The 21042-nt window shown below is 38.6% G+C and overlaps 1 protein-coding gene across 2 annotated transcripts in view; it reads left to right on the forward strand.

The window, feature by feature from the left end:
* Positions 1-21042, forward strand: part of stau2 (staufen double-stranded RNA binding protein 2) — a 103701-nt gene that overhangs the window by 7221 nt on the left and 75438 nt on the right. For both annotated transcript variants that reach the window (XM_087846112.1, XM_035909425.2), the window contains exon 6: positions 15114-15273. In XM_087846112.1, the coding sequence (XP_087702238.1) occupies positions 15114-15273 (160 nt within the window). The remainder of the gene's footprint in view (positions 1-15113; positions 15274-21042) is intronic.

Below are 21042 nucleotides of genomic sequence, written 5' to 3' on the forward strand. Positions count from 1 at the left end.
ACTCCCAGTTAGGAAAACAATGGGAAATCTGTTCACTCTGTTTTGGACAGTGCACAAATAGTTTGTTTGGTTTTTAGTTTTATCCCACAAGCGTATCTTCATGATTTTACTCAACTGTCAGCTTAGGATAAATATTACATTTAGTTATATTAATTAGTCTCCTAAATGCTATATTATTTTAAATACTGACATATGTTGTGATTACAACTTAACAGAAGTTGAGTTATGCGGCTCCAAAGAGTGCAGTGTTCCTAATAAAGTTAGTATTCATCTAGGATTGTTTGACATACTTGGTGTTATTTTCAGGACACATTATAATCCCCTCAAGGTGGCAGTGTTTCCTCATGTAAAGTCCCATAACACTTCTTTCTAGGTGCCTAGTGAAGGCCTTAGATCCCATTTTGTAACCTGCAAGTTAGGAATGTGGTGAATTTATGAAAGCTTTTCTGTGCGTATGGGTTCAGTGTTGTAATCATAAGGATTTTAAATTAACATCTTCAATATTAATGCACTAAGCAAAGTGAAATGTCATGAAAAAGAGATTTTTTTCCATCTATATTTTTGTTCATTAATGTTATTAGGTGCAGCATTCTGCCATCAGTTCTGCTGAGCGCAGTTTATTTTTTAAAAGGTGTCAGTCAATCAGTTGCACTGTTGGGTAACCGAGTGTAGTCAGGAGACAGTCTAGCATCTGGCTCACATCTTCTACTATTTGATCCATGCAGGAGCAAACAGGGGTGAAAGATAAATGGGGTAGAGGAGAAAATCTGTTTTCCAGCATCTGTCTGTCAATGTCATATGTCACAGTGAGGAGACAGGCAGTATCTATTCCTCATGGCCTGTTTTGTTTTCTTATGGCACTGTGTAAAGGAAGCAGAAAGGGGGTTGGAGGACGTGTGTGTTTCAAACAGAAGTGACATAAGAAAGACATTTATTATTCCAAGGTCATTATGTTTCCATGAGGTCTCTTTCTTTCAGTGTAGTCAAGCCCCGATTAATGATAGTAAGACCTTCTGAATATGAATTCTCTTACTTAGATGACTAACTATGTGGCAGAGTGACAGGCCATATCTACAATCGGTCACCTTAATGATGGTGCAGGGAAACGAAGGTTTCCTCATGCCCATGCCCTTACCTATTATGATGAATAAGAGTGATCCAAAGTCATGTTGATGGAAAATCTGACCATTAAAAGGGCAGTCTGGCTATGATCTATCAGCGCGCTAATCACCGCCCAGACCAGTATTGATTCATTCAGAAAGTGCCCTGATGAGAAAATACAGCGATAATATGAAATGTACATTTATCAGAGTCTTAATGAATCTTATTTATGGCGAAGGACTTATGCATAATTCTTTCCCATCCAAGTCCATCTTTAAATCAGTGATTCATCTCTGCTATCATCCAGACGTGACCACACCATTGAACAACAGTGATCAGCTCACTCAGTCAGTTACTGAGCTGCTATGAAACATGTGTGGAAATTTAGCCCGAGTGATTATGAAAAAATATGATCACAGAATCGGAAAAATATTTGTGTTATCATGAAATCTGGTTACATCAACCGTTTTCACGGACAACCCCTGTGTTATCATTGGAACACCTGATTCCAATGAGTCATACTGCGCTCCTCCAGTTTATCCACAACGCTCCCAGCTTTCCTCCTGCTGCTCTGATCTCAGGGGGGCGGGGCGCCTGCATCCTGCATTCTGTCAGAGTTGGAATTTAGATAGGACTTTCCCTGTTAGAGCAAAGCTTAGCGGCCTGAAGCCGCCTACCTCCTCCCAGTCCTCATTTGGTTATGACACCAACATCATGCCTGTTGGAAGAACAGTGGGCTGAAATACTGGGGGTGCTTTGCACTGTGACATTTCCTCCTGTGATGATGTTCAGATACTACGCTGGCCATTACTGCTTTCTCTGTAGGAAACTGAGAGGAAGAGTGACTCACCTTTACTGCTGAAAATTCAGTGCCTGTTTTATATTATATTGGCCAGTCTGCTGTTGTATTGCTGTAGGAGAATAAGTAAAGACCCAATTTGCTTTGGTTTGTAAAGCATTTTTAGATCAACTGTGAGAAACATTACTGCTTATTAAATCTCTACTTGTATTGAGAAACCCACAGATACGTTTTAGTGGCCTCTAGCTCATTGGATGGATGTAGTGGTTCGATGTCATTGCTCCTACTGACCTTGCTTCCAGTCACAGCAGGCACTTGTTTTCAGTGGAATAACTTTGATAAATCCACTACATTTTATCCATTTTGCAGGTAGTGAGCATTGAACATAGAGCATTTAGCAGATAAAAGGGAGCTTGAATAATACTGAGCCTACACTGAGGGTTAAATGGGATGTCTCGTGTGTTTGGTTTCAGGGTTGAGTACATGGGTGCACATCAGCAATAATTACAGGGAATGCTTTTACACATAAAGGCCTGCTTTGAATATATTGGTGGACTTATGATAAAAATAATTTGAAATAGTGTTATACAATACATAAAATTACATGAAATCAGGAAGGGCAGAATATTTATATTCACTATTAATGCCACTGGGTTATTTGTACCAGTGTCCCCCTTTGAATAGTCGCGCAGAGAGTTCACTTATAGCTCAAATACCCCAACTAAACTAATGAACTATTTATAACAGCAAAACAAAAAAGAAAAAAAAAACAATTAAGTGAAAATTCTTTACATTCATAAATCATCCAAATAATTTTTATGGTATAATAAAATCCATTTTCCTTTTTAATAGGCTGCTTGCTGCTGTGTTTTGTTAGTCACTTTGATGATTAGAGAGGTTACATCTGCATGTTGTTTTTGAAACGCCTCCCTGTACACAATGATGCCACTGCTAAGATGATCTGCGTGGGAGCATAAAACAAAAAAGACTTTTCCTCACAGTGAAATAAAAACTCATCCTCAGGATGGTTGCTATAAAAAGATGGTTTATTCTGTGATGCTTTGTATGACACTAACCTCTTTCGGGTAAAAAGAGTACATCTTTGAGTGTTATTTACTGTTCTTGTTCTTTATGCTGTAAGAACAGTAAGAATGCTGTTGTTCTCACTGTTCTTGATCAGTTGTACCTCCATGTCCAAGTAGACTACAGTTCTTGAACATATTTAAAATGTATGCAAAACTTTAGCTTTGGAGGTGCTCATATGGATCCTGCTGCTGTATGATGCTTAAAGGTATGTAATTAACACAGAAGAAAGACTCCTACAAACAACTGGAGGGAACAAATTTAACTTTAGGTCCTGTGAAAAATTACATTCAGGGTTTACAAATATATCAGGTATAATTTTATATTTTTTGGTCTATACACAGGCCTCAATAAATGCTGCATATTCCTCAATTGTTGAATGTCACATCATGTAAAGCAGCGGTCCCCAACCCCCGGGCCTCGTACCGGTACCGGTCCGTGAGTCGTTTGGTACCGGGCCGCAAGAGTAGAGGCTCAGGTGTGAAATGTATGGTTTTCAGGGTTTTTATCAGTTTTCAGCGTTATTTTGTTATCGTTTTTATCGTTAACTCTGTTATCCTGGGTCTTTTCACGTGTGTTATGAATAAATCTTCTTTTTTTCGGTACCGGTACTAGTTTTATTTAGTTGTATTTATCCGCGACACCTTAAAGGCCGGTCCGTCAAAATATTGCCGGGCATAAACCGGTCCGTGGCGCAAAAAAGGTTGGGGAACGCTGATGTAAAGGGTTAATCGCATTACAATTGTGCTCCAGACTTGGTCTGTAGCTGTATGGAAGTGTCAGTGTAAAATCACTTTCATGTAAGAACTATAAGAAGAGACAGTTGCAATGGAAGGATATTTGAGTACCCTTCCCATGCCTTCAGGAAAACGGTATAACATCAAACAGCAATGACAGCAGCACAGACACAAAGGACGCACACAGACACACAGGTGTACTTTGTCATCTACATTTCTAATTGGGGCAACCTGTCCCATTGAAAAGGCAAATCTGCCCATGAGCGCTTTTTTATATTCAACATTTCATGTCATCTCCTCTACTGTGGAGGTATTAGATATCCTTCAAGGTTCCCTTTGCACACACAGTCATCTTTTTTTCACTCACTTTCTCCCACTCAGGTTTATTTTTCTGTAGAGCTCTCTGGCCAATTGGGCTTTGTAGTCTCAAACGGCCTAATCGGGACACTGTGTGCTCTTTTGTCCAGTAAGGCATTAAAGATACAGTTTTCTTGCCCATCCAAACCCCCCAAGGTAAACTTCAGAGGAGTTACTCCTATTGCATTATTCCTTAAAAATTTTCCACATATTCGTGTGTGTCTCTAAATCATAAATTACATAAGTAGATAAATTAACATTGGCGGAAAGCCAGACTAAAGGATAACATGTCTTAATTGCACAAATGGGTGTAAACTCATAAAGCAGTGTTTTATTGAAGAGACTGGGGGTGGAGGAGTGAAATACAGATCCAACATAAACAAATGCTTGGAATGATTTGTGCTCAGCAGACTCACTGACAAAGAAGTCTGAGCTCTCCTTTCATCTCCTCTCTTCTGAGTGGATTTTCTTGTTTGTGTATCCCTGTGTGTCCTCCTCTCCTCCTTTTCTTCCTTGATGCATTGAATTTAAAAATGGAACTGAGGCCATGATGTACAAAGTAGGCTAAATCAGTGGAATCACCTTTCATAATGCTGCCTTTTAGGATGTTTGTCAGGGGGAGTCAGAGGACTAAATAGGCATTTTTACAAAGAACTGACGTCTGTGCATTTTTCGCAAAAATAACACTTGAATCTCTTCTCAAGAAATTGTGCACTTTGCTGCGGCACTCAAAGCGATTAGCCTTACCTTAGTTGCTGTGCAATATCAGTACTTTGCAGTAAACATCTGTCAAGAGGAATGGTTGACATTCCTGGCTGTTTGCTGAGTAATTTGGATCGCTCTTTATTTAGGGCATTAGACACCAGAACCACATAACACGCATCATAACATCTGCACCCATTGTTGGCATGGTTCATCACGGGTTAATGCACATCAGCTCATAGGGACACATTGCTGTCCTACTTTCTGGTGCTGCAGAGTATTAACAGCAGCAATTTCATTATGTTCACCCATTATGTCTGTAAATTGGAGTGCACCTAGTGTAGTCTCCAGAAAAACTCCTGTAGTGGTTTGTGATCTCATTTAGACTGTTAGATTATTTCTTAAACATTGCCACCAGGATACGGATTGGCAAATTGCACTTAAAGGTGTTATACCTGTAAGAAGTGTTTCAACTGTTTTGTAGATAGACATTTCCAGTTTAGTTTATAGTTCAGGGCTACACCCAGATGTTCTAACCTCAGTTGTTGTAGGCGGATAGGTTCCTGTTTCTGGGAAAACAGATTCAAAAGTTTTTTAAACCACATTTTGAACGAGGTCCACATCACAATCATCATTCTGCTGCAGTTGGATCCGTCACTGGAAGATGTGACGAAGATTACAGAAATATCACAAATCTATTACAAATTTATCCTTGGTTTACTTTGAATTGAATAAAGCCAGCAGCAGACACACGGTTGAAATATGCATCTCCCCCTTTTTAGGAACTGTCATCTTGCATCATTATAATGTTCTTCAGAGCGTGCAAAGTCAAAACAGAGTTTGTTTTTTAAATGATTCTGCATTTCTTCTTTGGTGGTCCTACAAGTGGAATCATATCATCCAGTCTTTATTTTACATCCTGTACAGTAAGTAATTGACACTGTGTTTCTTTCTCAGCATAAGCAAACCACAGTTCAGCCAAAAAAAGGGGAAAAAACACTTTTAAGCACACATCAGCAGGATATTTGCTTGTTTAAACAGCTTTGTTCTCATCTGGTTGAAAGACTCAAAAAGCAGTAAGCAATAAAGAGAAATAAATAGTATTGCCTAGAACATTGCCTTTGTCGATAAATTAACTAGTTAGCCTGCTGCTAAATCACTAAATTTGCTATTTTTTATTTCTTTATTAGTTGTATAGTATGCAAATATTCATACATACTGTCTCCTATCTGATGCCTGGAACACTCAATTAGAGTGCTTCATTAATTTTTAGATGCATTAAATGGCAAAAATTGTGCTGCATATTGCTTTAGAGATGTTGGTATAAAAATACAAAGTAAAAACTGTGACAGGCATAATGGCTGACACAGAAACCACATCGTAATAATCTGGCCATAAGAAATTCGTAGTATTTATTTTCAGAAAATGGCATAAGATTTTTTTTTTTAACAAAGCAATTAGTTTTTCCCTTTTAATGACAATGAACATAAAACAGCAGGTCTCAAAGTAATATTCTTAATGAGGACAGAAGGCTCTGATTTTATGTTGATCCTCAGCCAGCCATTCCTCTCAGTCAGCCAAGACTTAACAATTGGCACTAAAAGGGCACAGGGGCTAAGAACTGTTTCTTGCTATGTCACATAAATGCACAAGTGGTATAATTGGTTTGCACACACTGGCACAGTCTTCTGTGCTTAAGAAGTCAGAATTATTCACGCGATGCCAGTTTTCAGTCAGATTATTAAAGTATAGACTATTTTCCAGTGGTTGCTTTTATTACTAACCTAATGAAATCAAGCCTTGTTTTTTGTTTTACTCTAGCACATTAATATTTTTCCCTGGAGTATGCTACCTGTCAGTTTCGCTACTATAAATGATACTATCATGTATGGAAACAGTACTTAATGCACCACTGCAGCTCAGCAATAGAGCGGGCAGGACCTACACACAGCTGTGATGGGAGTACAAGGAGGGCACGCTGATTACAGAGCATGCACAAAGAGAGCTTTAATCTCTTGTAGAAAATCAAAACTACAACAGTAAAAACAATGAACACTGTCATTTTTGACAATTTAATTAAAATAAGTCATGAAAGCTTTGGTTTATTCACAGCGCCTGTTCGTTATTCCAGATTAATATCTTCTGTCCTTAAAGTCGGTGATTTGAGTTGTCCATAAGAGACACCAGCTGTCTGCAGTACAAAGACACAGCCGTGCATTACACTGGAGGAATATGAGGGAGGAAATAGATTGCTCCCATGGTGAGCTTTAATGAAAATCTACAGAATGTAAGGTTTAGTTATATTAAATCTCTGATTTAATGCAACGGAGAGACAAACCAGTCGATGAATCTTGAACAAAAATCTATGGGAAAATTTTATGTCACTGAATGTGGCAGTTCTTGTGACATATTCCACCCCTTCCCCCCCAAAAGCCAGTCATCTGCAGAACCTAGAAGCACTAGCCAATCATCTTGGCGTCGTGAAGCACTCTACATGCACAGTAGAAGTTCAACCTATGGGGCAAAGAAGCTTTTTGAACCTTATTGTGATGGAAAGTCACCAAGCCTATTAATTGTTTCTTATCAGAGTTTACTGGTGACTCTACATGGACAGCTTTTTCTCTCCCAGTTATAATGAAAACTGCCATTATGGCTCCATCAAGGGCTAAGAGTGGCAAGACTAGCTTTTAAGGGATGCTAAATGAACTATAAAATGAGAGCTTCAGTCTTAGGCTGACACTTTATTTTACTAAAGTTCTCTCACTGGACATCTGAGTGATTTGACACGTTGTTGTGTATTTGATGTTTTTATATTAAAATGCCACGAGATTCTAAATTCTATAACATTAAAGGCTTGACAGCAAATCTGTTTATCTCTGTCACAGTTGCCTAATGGAACCACTCACTGAGTAACACTTATTGTGACTTTTGTGAAACTGACACAGATCCTACACACACACACACTCTCTCTCTCCCATTATTCCTTTCTGTTTCTGTTTGTGCTTTCAAAAACCTCCCTTTGTCTGTATAGTATTAAAAACAAAATCTAAAGCCAGACATTGTTTAAGCTACATTTTCAAGCCCCTTAACCAAAAGCTTATTTTTCATTTGTATAGATTTAGATGGGTGATAAATTGGTGTTAGGGAATAAACAAATGCTTTCCATTGACACTTTCAAAGCTCTGGGTGGTCTTTGGCTGTCACTGTCTTTGTCTAATGATCAACATAACAGAGGGCATTTATGCATACTGGACACTTTAGTGGGTACGCCTTGCTAGGTCTATGTTGGACCTTCTTTTCCCTTCAGAACAGTCTTAATTCTTCATGGCTTCAACAAGGTACTGAAAACAGTCCCCATTTTGCTCCATGTTGATATGATAGCATCACACAAGCACTATTTTACCACATTACCTATAAGTGTTCTATTTGATTGAGATCTGTTCCAAGAAAATATCCCACTCTACACCACCAGCAGCAACCTGAACCGTAAATACAAGGTAGGATGGATCCATGCTTTTATTTTGTTTACGCCAAATTCTAACCCTACCATCTGAATGTTGGTAGACAAGACTCGTCAGACCAGGCATCGTTTTCCAGTCTTTGTCCTGCTGTGGTCTTCTGCTGCTGTAGCCCATCTACATCAAGCTTAGACCTGTTGTGTATTTTGAGATGCTCTTCTGCATACTTTGGTTGTAACAAAGGGTTTTTTGAGTTACTGTTGCCCGTCTTCTGTGGTCAGAGCCTCAGTTGTGTGCCTGATATAACCATATTAATAATAGCCGCTCTTAGTGACATCAGACAGAGCCAAAAGTATCAAAACTTGTAGAAACTTTGGCTTCTATATGTTGATCCGTTGATCAACATCCATCCATCGCATCCATCTGTATAACAGTATATATGGGAGAAAAAAATAACCCTGAATTACCCAGTGGTTTTAGATGCATTGCAGATCCCCCCTCAAGTACTTGAATATATAATAAAAACGTCTGTAATGTTTCATACAAGTTATTAACAAAAGAAGAAAAGACATTGACCATGGACATATTTGAGTTAAGCACCCATAATCTTTGTTTTTGAGTTTCATGTACAGGGGGCTCCAGAAATCATGCTTAATGAGCAATTAGAGCCAAAAAAATACTTTCATTTGGAACCACTCCTCGAACATCACACTGGATCAGCTTCTCCCATGTGGATTAGTGGTTTGTAACCTCAGACAGGGTCCAAAGAAATCTTAATACACAACCTAACACCATGACACTAGATGTTTTGAAAACTGTGTTTACTTGACAACATGGGCTATTTTCTCACACCGCTTTGTATTTTGCATGTGCAATCGCGTGAGGCTGAAGGGAAGGAGAGCAATCAATGACGGACACAGGGAATGAAGTATGGAAGTTGGGAGGGAGCGAAAACAAGTAAAGGTCTGGCAGGAGTTTGGAAGAAACTGCAGCTGGTGGAAGAATGAGTCTGTCCAAGTTTTTGTATTTTTTTCCCCCCAGATCTCTGTCACCCTTTTGCTTCCATCCCCCTTCAAAAGCTTAGTGTGTGTGTAAATGTGGTTCCATACATACCGCTATTCATGTTTGTATGTGTGGTTAGCAGATCTTGGTATTAAAGCTCAGTGACCCTGAGCCAAGACAAGTAGGCCAGTACCCTCCCTCATTCATGCTCTGTCATTTATCTGTGTCTGATTGGCCCACTTTTTTCTCATTGCAGCATTTTGTTGTAGCAGAATTGTCACCTTTTCATCCCATGTATAAGAGGAACACATAAACAATGTTTTACTTACTTTAAAGCTTTTGGTAGATGGGCTAAATGGAATGGGTCTCAGTATTTTTCCTTTGTTAAAAAAGAGCTTTTTTGATTTTCCTTATTTTCTGTCATGACTCTTATAATCATTAATGCTCAAGTTATAAAAATAACAACATCCATGAACGTGCAAGGAATCCTTGATCTTAAAAATGCTCTAATGTTGAGTTTCAGGAAGTTTTTTCGAACCTTTGCTCCCAGTGATGTCAGTGAGAGTAGAGAGGGCCCGCCGCATTGGTTGTTTTGTGAGCCAACTGTGACATCACCACAGCCCTGCCACCATTTATACAGCCACCGAGGGCGCTCCAGACTTGCTGCTGTGAGCACAGAGGCCCCACCCACCTCCTGTTGAAACCTTCTGTTTGAGAGGGGCATCCAGTCAGATGAAAGCTGGCTAATAAGGAAGGTGAAGGATATAAAAGAGCTGGTTTCAAATAGTGGATGAAGCGAGTGTCTTTGTAAAGATCCACTTTGAGTCAAATAAGGTTTATTTTGAACTGTGAGTGATGCAAAGCTACATTATTAGAGTCTAAGAATTATTCTGGAAATGAGTGTAATAGATTTCTTTCAAATCTGTAAAGCCCATCTTTGCTCTCATAATAGCTTTAACTCATCATGTCAGTGATTCCACAAGTTGTTGTAAATATTCTTTCTGGTGAATACTGACTTGACAGCATCACTTCCTTTCTTCGGAGTCGTCAGCTGCATTTTCATGCTGTAAATCTTTTTTGTCTGCCATGTCCCAAAGGGCTTCTTTTGGATTCAGATTCTGGACTAAACTCATTGCCTTATGAAATTTATGGCACCGGTGTGAGAAAAACAGTTTTCCTTTCAAGCTGTAGTCAATTTAATATTAAAAGTAGTAATTTCAAGATGGTAAAGAAGTGAGAAGGTGATGCAACTTCTATTTAAACTCAAACCCATGATGATTGGTATTAAGGGGCTCATAATTTGCCACAGAAATATTTGCCTCACCATTAATCACCACTTCCACCATCTTGTATTAATCTTATATTAATGTTTTGTTCTGCACTGTTTCCACTGAAAGTTATGAAGTGTGCTTCCTATAAGAGGGCTGGGGGCATGGGGCGCACCAAATTAGGCTTTGTTAGTCAAACATGTTTGAAGAGAGTACGCATCATCTAGTTTAGGACAGTCTTAGCTGTCGGCCAACAGCTGATTTAGAGCTTTTGTAGTAAAAGACTTTTGTTAGAGAAAAAATACTCTAATGTGAAATATGACCTATGACACCATACTGATACTGGCTAAAAACACTTTATCCCATGCAATACATGTTTTTTTAACCATAGTGTAGTGGTTAACATGTTCAGTTAACACACAAAGGATGTGTGTCTCCTCCCTGCTTCAAGACCGGCCTAAATATTTATGCCAAATCAATAATATAGATCCATCTACTGTTGCGACCCCTTAGAAATAAGAGACCAGCCAAAGGAAGCTTTTTTAAAAGCATATTTTAAAGAACATGTGTGTTATATTTAAGATGCATAATCAAATGAACCCAGCAGCATAGATCTATGCCCAACTGTAAAAATGTTTTCAGAACAACAGCTCAACACAGAATCAAATCTGCAAAAAAACCAACAAATTCGTCTTTCCACTGTAAATGCGTTCATTTATATGCAACATGCACTTTTATATAACAAATAATATTGTTGCACTATATTTTCAAATAACTGGAGAACAGTTGAATGACATCATGATAGTGGAGTGTTTCTGAGGTCATGCTTACCTTTTTGTTTTTTCTCTTTCTGCCATCTCTATAAGTCCTTGAGCCATCTTGAATTACATTATTGATAATATTTTTATTTATTTATTTTTACTGACTGTGCAGAATTGATTTGATTAGTTTGGATGATGGGTCTCTTATATTTAATGATGCCTAACTTGAAAAATGAAGGCAAGGAAAACTAGCTTTAAGTGTGATACATTTTCATTAAATTTCCTGTGGTAAAGGCTCTCTGACAGTGGTATTTTTAGTGTAAGAATTTACAGATTTACAGGCAATGAAAACAAGTCTTTTACTGTGAATATAAATATACTGAGAAATAATAAAAATGTCAAGGTAGAGGCTGAGAAATCAGCTCATTTAGGAACATATATAACATATATAACGATTTAGAAAGGAAATACTTTTCATGCAACTGAAAATGGTTTCCAGCTCAAATGTCACACTGTCATTTTTAGTGATAATTAATATGCCAAATGTCCAATTTCCCAGCAGGCCTGTGTGTGGCCTTGGAAGAAAAAAAAAAAACTAGAACCTTTGAGTGTATCTGTCTCTTTGTATGTTCAGACATAAGTCTTTGAATGATTAAGATGAAAAAGTAATATCACATGGCCAACATCAAAGAGAGCCGCAGGGAAGGTTGTGCCTTCAAAGTCAAATTCATTACTCACTGCTGAACATTGATGAGTTATCATTTGATTGAGCTGCAGCATTTGGTGTTTTTTTTCCCTTGAGTCATAACTAGATACGCACATGCACTCATCTGCGTCATCAGCCGACACAATTTTTGTTTTTTTAATAGTTTTTCTGTTCTTTTTGAGAATTTTCCAAACATTCCCTCAGATGTTCTGGTTCAATTTGCTCTCTGTAGCAGTAATAACAACAAAAATAATGATTGATAACGCAGACCATGCTGGTTTAGCTAAGGTGTTTCTCTTTCGAGCACTAATGTGATTTTCCTGCCGTGTGTGTGTAATTTTTTCGGAGTGTATATGTGCTCGCCTGTGTTCTTGGCTTACTTGCTTGTGTGTAAGCCACTACTTTCCCACGTTGTGGAGTCGAGTCTCCCACAGGCATCCCTCCACGTCCCCCTCTCTCTCTTCTCCTTTTCTTTTCTTTCCCTTTCTTCTTCTCTCCTTCAGTCTCACTCCTCTCTCTCTTTCTTACCCCTCTCTCTGTTCTTCTCTGCACCTGTATTCAGTGCTTCAGCCCCAGCTGCTCCCGTCTCAGCTCTGCGCTTTTGGCTGGAGCCCATGTTGCACTTGGCATGTCCTCTGAGACCCTGGGGCCACACTTGACGTGTGAGGGCCAGACAGGCCCCCGCCCAGGGAAGGCCCCTGTGGCCAGAAGTGGAGAGCAGACGAATGAGAGGAGGCCTGTGGGCTGGAGAAAGACCTGCTGGAATTCTGGGAGTAATATGCTGACTCATTCTTAGGCCTGCTGAGCAAGACATTAAGAAAATTCAAGACAAAAAAGGGAAAAAAGGGAGGCGATTTTAAAAAAGAAGCAATGTGTAACTGTAACAGATATGTTATCTTTAATCATTTTGAAAAGAAATTCATGGGGAAAAGCTGTAATGCCAAGTGAGTCATGTTGTTACACAAAGAGGTTCATGATTGTGACATTTGTTCAGATGCTTTGGATTGAGCTGTAATGTCAACAAACTCCAGGAACCTGTAACAGAAGTCTAACTTGTGAGGGTATAAAATGTTTTTTAAACCCTAATCTGTGGCACAATCAGCCAAATATTTATACATTTTATCAAGTTTCATTGGTGAGTTGTGAAGTGTTGAAGTCAAAGTTATGCCTCTCCCACTCATTTCTTGTTAACTTGAACTAATCTCTCGGAAACTTTACCAAGATGGTTGCCAAATGGCTCGAATTTCTTCTAGGAGACCTTTGTGATGCTGTAAGTAATGAATGAATGTTTTTATTGAACACTGTAAAACAATTATCAGTGTTAATCTTAATGAAGTCTTCAAGTTAGATTTTATTGTTGGTTCTTAATTACATCGGCACTTGATGCAGTTTCCATCAGTTGTGGTAAAATTGGAATTTCCAGAGTAATAACATCTTGGAACAAGGCAGGAGTCGATGAAGCCTGAATTTAAAAGTAAGAGCATGTTTGTCACTATGTCAAACACTTGGCCACAACTGTCCACAGTGAATTGTTTTTGACTAAGAAGGTACTTACGGTTACTCCCATGTTTCCCCAAGAGATCACCAACGTGGATGGATCCTAATATTTAATTTGGCACAGGTTTTGATGCCAGTTGCTCTTCCTCACCCAACCCACCCATTTATTCGAGCTACTGGCACTAGCACAGTAACTTTTTAAAAAATGTGTCTCCTCCCTATCTTAAACTGGGGAACTTTTGCAAGTAAGGTGAATTTTTAATGATGACGCGGTGGAGCCACTGTAATTTTTGAGATTAGGATAAATCCCTGAAAAATATCTAATCCCCAAAAGAAACTGAGGCCATGATCCCCATATTGTGAACCCCAACTCATATTGTGTATATGGTAAATTCCAGTATGTTGTTAGCATTGTGATGTTATCATTAGCTTAGTGCTCCACTGTTGGAAGCTGCTAGCATGGCAGCTCTTTGTGTTGTTGTACTGTACTACACTAGATAATAAATTAATGATAACATAAGGTCTTAGTTATTAAATTAGAGTACACACAACAGGGTATTTGTAGCTTTTATACATATCAAAAAGTGGCTCTTGAGTTAGGGTTCGTTTTCCTTGATACCTTTTCATTTAAGAAACTGCAAAAGTTTCCATTGCACGCTGATTTTCCTGTCCAGCATCATCAAGCTTCTTGGGTTTCCCCAAATTCCCACACGCACCCAATCAGTTATTTGGACTATGACACCAAGTGGGATGTTGCTCTATAGAAATGTGAACACAGAAAAAAGGAAAGCTGTATATCTCTAAAGGCAGTTTCAGTTTTCTACAACTAGTCATTGTACAAGACAAAGATGTCACTGTATTTACTTAGTATAGATATAAAAGGTTACGAAAAAATTAAATACAGTTTGGGAACCAGACTCGAGTCAAGACCCATTTCCATAAATCTTAACTGCTGCTATCCATTTGTGTCGACCACATATGGTGTCTGTATGTCCTCATGAGTATAAGTGTATATTGGCAGAGAAGAAAGCGAACAGCGCGGCGGATATTAAAAAAAAAAAGTCTCTCTTCTCTTATTAGTTTTCCCACTATTTCTCTTTCCTTGTCCTCAGTCCAGCAGACGTTCTCAGCCCTTCTCCTACTGACCCGAGAGGGGGGTATCACACACGCAGACCTCTAAATCTGCTCAGTGACAGCTCAGTCCCACTCTGTCAGGACCCAAAGAAAGAGAGAATAATCTATGTTTGGGGCAAGAAGAAAGAAGAGAGGATATATGTCCCTGCGCTTTGTTTTGCATGCCTGAGCTGAGATTCAATAGCACTGCATTTTTCAAGTGGTTGGCCAACAGGCTATTGTGTAGTAATTGACCCTGATGAAGTGGTGGGCCTTTAATTTGGAAATGGTGTAAACGGTGAGAATTGATAACTTGGCTCATTATGTTAGAGCCAGTTCTTTCCCTAGCATCTGTTTTTAAAGCGGATGTAAACCTTCACTTAAGGGTAAGACGACACATTGATCGTCTAATGTCCTTTAATGTGCACTCCTGATCTGCCATATTTTGCGCTACTAGTTTCGTGATACATCTTCTCTTCTTGCTAATGTTTTTTTGTGGGGGGTTTTTTTTTTGTTTTTTTAATTCCAGGTACCATTATCCTGTTCCTAAGATCTTCTATGTGCAGCTGTCTGTAGGGAGTCATGAGTTTATTGGTGAGGGACGCACTCGCCAAGCAGCCAGACACAACGCTGCCATGAAGGCCCTGCAAGCCCTCCGCAATGAACCCATCCCTGAGCGGCCACCACAGGTAAACACGCGGAAACACATAAAAACAGAAAGGTTACAATAACATTGCATATTTCCCAATGTTTAACCTGCACTTACTAAGTTCTACTGACTTCTGACTGAGTCTTATTGACTTACGGACAATTTTGGACAACCAAACTTGTGAATGTGATGACTTGAGAACAAGTTGGTGGAAGATTTTTAATTCATACCATAGATGCATCTACTGAAAGTCTCAGACAAGTTCCACTCTCAGTGACCTCGACCTCAAAGTCATAGGTCAGAGGTCATGTTTTCAGAAAATCTTCTGAATGTGATAACTCAAGAAGGAAGTCACCTAGGATTGGTAAATGGACTGGTTCTCATATAGGGCTCCTCTTCTCTGAGAATTCAGAGCGATTTTATGCAACTTGCCTCATTCACCCATTCATACAAGCACTTTTTTTCTACAGTTTTCCTATGTAAGTGCTTTCGAACATTCACACACCGATGCACGCTCCGGATGCATCAGAGAACAACTTGGGGTTTGTATTTTACCCAAGAATATTTGAAAATCGATACTACTGGTGCATCGAATGGGAGGCTGATGGGTAGCACTAGCAGCTGCCAGTATTTTTAAACATTATTATAGTTTTATTTTTGCATTTAGAGCTATTTATAAGAAACTGCAATAATTTCAAAAATTGTAACTGAGTAATAATAATCTTGCATAATGCTAAACTAGGGAAAACTGGTTGGACCTCATGACCATATGCAATTAACTTGTGGTCTTGTTACCTTTGACATGGTTGCTCCGATGGGGACGAAGTTTGCGGCCACTCACAGTCAGAGCAAGACTGTGATGAAACAGCACTAAGACAAAATCGGACTGCGTCTTAGTGCAGAAATTAGATTCTCTTCATCTGAACATTCTGTGATTGTCTTACCTGGATGACCAAGCATGCATCAAGAGAGTTGTACTGCCAGGTACACGCACAGAAAATCATGTTAACTGCTGACATCCAGAGTCCATCCAGGACCTCATAGATGTGAAACAGATTCAGAAATTCCTCTACAAATAGTGACGTAGTTCTCAGAGTTCATATTGAAATTGTTGAAAGCGACATTGAACTTTACTTTGATTTGGTTCAGAAGTAGGGTTGACTAGAGTTCATTGACTGGACAGTAGTCCTGTTGGTCTCGTCACTTTTTCTGAGAAAGTGTTTTCAATATCCAGTGTACTTTCTTTACAGTCTTTATCCTTATTCTGGGGAGTGTACACACATGGAGTTGGCTCATACTTATATTTGGGCATGTTGAAATACACTGAAAAAGAATTGAAACTAGTGGTGTTCAGTACCATGAGTTTCCTACTAAACCGATACCAAATAAAAGCCCTGGCTGCTATTCATGATATAAATCTGATACCTGTTCTGTACAACAAGTATCACTGTCAGTATCAACGTGACGGGTATTGCTTTCACCTAGTGTAGCAGGACCTACTACAAAGGCAGTTTTGAGTACTTTAGTGGGTCTTTAAATGACTCTCTGGAGGTCTGGATGGATTTTAACATATAGATTCACAAAACCTTGCAGCTTTGAGAATCCTCAAGTTATAAATATTTCTTCTGTATCAAAGTAATCCAGTGGTAGCTGTCAGTCCATCCGATTATAGACAACTTAAGGGGAACATTCGGTTAAACTGGCAAACGTAATTTTCTAAAATGTACACAAATACAACACAAATCAACAGAATTCAGCTTTGAGAGCTTTGTACATGCTTTCCAGCACCCACGAGCACACAGTCTTGGACATCTTATGGCTGCTTTCTAATCTTTGGCAAAGCTAATAAACACTTAGATTGTTCTTCTGTTCTTTGGAGCCTCATCTGCAGCTTTCATCCTACCCACTGTTATAAACGCCTTCATTAATTAAAGGTGGAAGGATTTTTCTTTATTTTGATTTGGTGTTGCTTAGAGGATGCTTCTAAATCATGTTTTGTAATATTTCTGCAGTTGCTAAGATGATTGTATATTCACCTTTCATCAGATTGAATCCAGATCCAACTCAGCTCTAATTACTCCAATGTATAATTTAAGCCCTGCAATCTCCATAGTTTTAGTTTGCACCTGGCACAGGGTTATTTTCTCTTCCCCTGTTTCTTTTTTCTTGTGCTTTTCTTTCTGCCTACTCCCAGTGTCATTGTACCTTTCCAGAGTTTCCCTCGGGCATAGCTGTTAACTGTTGTTATCATCTCCCACCGGAAATCAAATTACCCCATATCCTCACAGCCTGGCATCGCTGATGGTTATTCAAAACGCTTTGGCTCTTCTCACTTGCCTGCCTTGCTGTCTTGTGGCGTCGGCCTCCATAAATGAGCTCTTTGTTTGCTGCTGCTTCTGAGTCTTGATTTACAAATTGAGGAACATTCTGTCTACAGTATACGTCTTTCATTCTGTCTCTGCATGAGTCTGTGTGATCCTACATGTGTAAGTGGGCGCCCTCCGGCATTAAATGTTTCTTTTCACCACGGGCTGTCAAACCTTTATTTTGAGGAAGACCGCAGGTAAATATCAATGACACTGTAATTATACTGTTTATACACCAGTAGGGCAACAAGATATATTCTCGGGAATCATAAAACACCTGCAATTTTAATGATTAAATGCTTAAATGAATGACTATATCACCACTAGTGAGTTTAGCTTTGAGCTAGCCTTCGTTTCTTTATACCGTGGTGGGAAATTGAGAAATTGTGCAATGACCTATTAGAACATGCAAACATGCAGGCCTGAACTCTCTTAGAAAATCTTTCTTGTCATTTCTTTAAAGGCACAGTAAGTAATTTTTTTAGTTTCTTAATAGAAAAAACAGATACAATACTCATAAATATATGTTACCATATAAGTTACCTCTTTCACAAAAATGATGCATTCTCATAAACGTACTAGCCTCGAACCATGACAGAGACTCCACTGTGACTGTAGACCTTTCTCCTGACTCCCTCCATACATATTGACAGTGATGATAGGCCTGATGACTGTTCTTTTGTCCTCCACTTTATCAGTTTCCTCACCTTTTTTTAAGGAGATACTGCACAACATGCTGGAGTTGGGACAAGTGTTTGGTTAGAAGTTATTTGTTGGTGCAAAAAGACATGGGAACAAGAAGTGTTTTTTGTGTCAGGCTGCTCATAACAAATTGTTTCTTTGCTAAATTGTATGTTATGTGTAGATGCACATGCACTCGTTCTTCCTTTGATTTAGGTACCAAATTAATTACACCTGAATGATCCATAGGTCAGTGTTAAGCGTCTTAACAAACAAAATATTCTCTGAATAGGTCAGGTAAATTGTAAAAGCAGGTAATGTCCAAAGAAAAACTTTGAATTCGTCAAGACTGCTTTCAAAAATTACAAGAAAGCCTGGCTCCTTGAAACAAAGTTTAAAGAAATAACAGCTTGGTCAAGATTTTTGCACAGTTCTGTATATGCATGTTGCTCTAAGAAAAGTTAAAAGCTCAAGGTGCAAACTCTGTGAAACAAACAAGCTTGCCTTTAATTTTACTGAATTTCATTGTCATCCTCTGGGAGCCTCTTCTTCCTATCCTTTGATGATCCCTTTTAAAATCAGTTGACCTAAATATAAAAATGAAATGTTTTTCTTCTTTTCATTCACAATAGCTACTTCAAGGTGATTGTTAATATCTGAGAGTTCTGTATGGGTTCTTCTTATACTTCTTATATTTATATACTATTATATAAATAGATGAATTGGTGGAATCAGAGTTAGCCCTCTATTTGTCTTTGTCACTGGGAGGTTGCCAGGTCTGCTTAGTCATTCCGGTTTGCACCCAAACTTATCGAGCAGCTTGTTAATGCAGCTTTGAGATTAATTCATGCTATTAATCAAACATATCAGTGAAACAGAAACATGTGATCATGATAAATATGAATCCAAATTAGAACTGAAATGAGAGCAGTGGGAAAAAAATGAGATGAGCACTGAGTCACTTTCAAGTTTCTCTCATGTCCGTGTCTATACAGGGCATTAAGCACATTAGTTATGTATTGTATAGTACAGCAGTGCTTATTTATTAGTTGTGGCAAATAAAAAATAAATACCAAACAAACCTTTTATTTTTTTAAACCTAACCAGCTCTCTAAGGTTCTCTTGAGGGAGTAAAACTGTGTCTTTAAAATGCTATTAATAATAATAATGGCATAAAAAAAAGCATTAAATTGCCTTAAATTAAATTCTGATCGGTTTTAAATGTTTTTTGTTTGTGTAGAGGGGGAATAAGTAGCATCATTGTGTGCTACTTATGCCCTCTCTACATATTTAGATCACGGGATGAGTGTCCATCCTTAAGGCCATGTTATTTTTTAACAGCCTTTACTCCAATCAGCACAAAGTTAGCTTTGTTTTGTTTTCACATTAAATTTATTTCACATTTCTGTTCTGAAACTTAATTAATACTATGTAACAAAACTGTTGCTGTTTCAGCCTCAAGTTTAGTCCTCATTCTGTTTGAAAGGTCTAAAAAAGACTTTTTTACCTGCTTGCAGGTATAAACAATTTTCTACAGTTTCCAAGTTCTTTCTCTTATCCCTGAGTTGAGTTCTTCACACTGCTATGTCTCCAGTTGATAGTCCCCGACCAATTGGCAAGTAGTTGCTGAAGGTTGCTGGCAATTGCTAGGCAGCAACAGCTGATTCAAAAACCTGTGACCTTGTTTTTATGTTTATGATCAATATCACACTAATGTTACTGTGTGATGAATGCAAATCTAAGTGTCTTAGACCAAAATAGAATATGGCGTATATCTCAGCATAAGTTAGTCACACATGCCTCTTACCATCTGTATGTCTTTAACCCAGTGGGGTAGGTGCAGTAGGACTCCTTCCTGTGAATTTTAAGAGACCTCACAGTGTTAGTCATGTGCCATCAGGTCATGTACTGAGGCAGGAAAAGGAAAGCAGTCCAAAGGGAAAGACTGCAGTCATTCAGAGTTAATCAGACAAAATGTGAGACGGCTACATTCATCGACAGATAGCACCAAAAAGCCCCTTGTTGTGTGCCTGGTGACGTGATATCTGTGTTGCAAACTAGGTTTTATCATCAGCAGAGGATACTGTGATGACAAATTGAAAGATTTCAATTCAAACATTAACGGGAACGAATTTAAGAATTACTGTAAGTTGCTCTTATCACTATCTTTGTAATTTCAACCGTAAGTTCAACCCAGAGCCGTCATATGTTAAGTCCAGAATTGCTTCATAGGTTAATTAGTTTTTGCTTTTGTGGGAGACAGAAAATTGTTTTAATTTTTAACGGTGAAATGTCATCGAGCCTGTCTCTTAGATATAAATGTGTGATTCTCCCCGTGAGCGCTGATCCTTTGATCTTAAGCTTTTCTTGTTCTCTAGTTTGTTTTAAGGAGGACACAGTTTACGATGTTCACAAATTATAATTGATAATTTAAGCTGGAACAGTTTGTCACTATAAAAATTTCAAATTTAATAGAAAATCAATTTAAGAGGCCTTCCAGTGCAGACAGAGGACCACCAGTCGTGTCCATGTAACCAAGTTTTTAATTCCATATCAGATACGGATTGTCTCCAGAATACAAGCTTCTCGTTGTGGCAGGTTGGCCGACATCCACACTGCTGGTGTGCAGTTCAGTATTGTCCATGTTTGATGACATGTCAAACATTGAGTCACTGTTCATTGGAAATTGTGAAAATAAAAAAAATATTCGTTATCATTTTACCATTGTATCAAATGACAGACCTTTGTTAAACATTTCCCTC

This window comes from Neolamprologus brichardi, chromosome 9 (assembly GCF_056152115.1).
Source record: "Neolamprologus brichardi isolate AB-2024 chromosome 9, ASM5615211v1, whole genome shotgun sequence".
In the NCBI taxonomy this organism is placed as follows: domain Eukaryota; kingdom Metazoa; phylum Chordata; class Actinopteri; order Cichliformes; family Cichlidae; genus Neolamprologus; species Neolamprologus brichardi.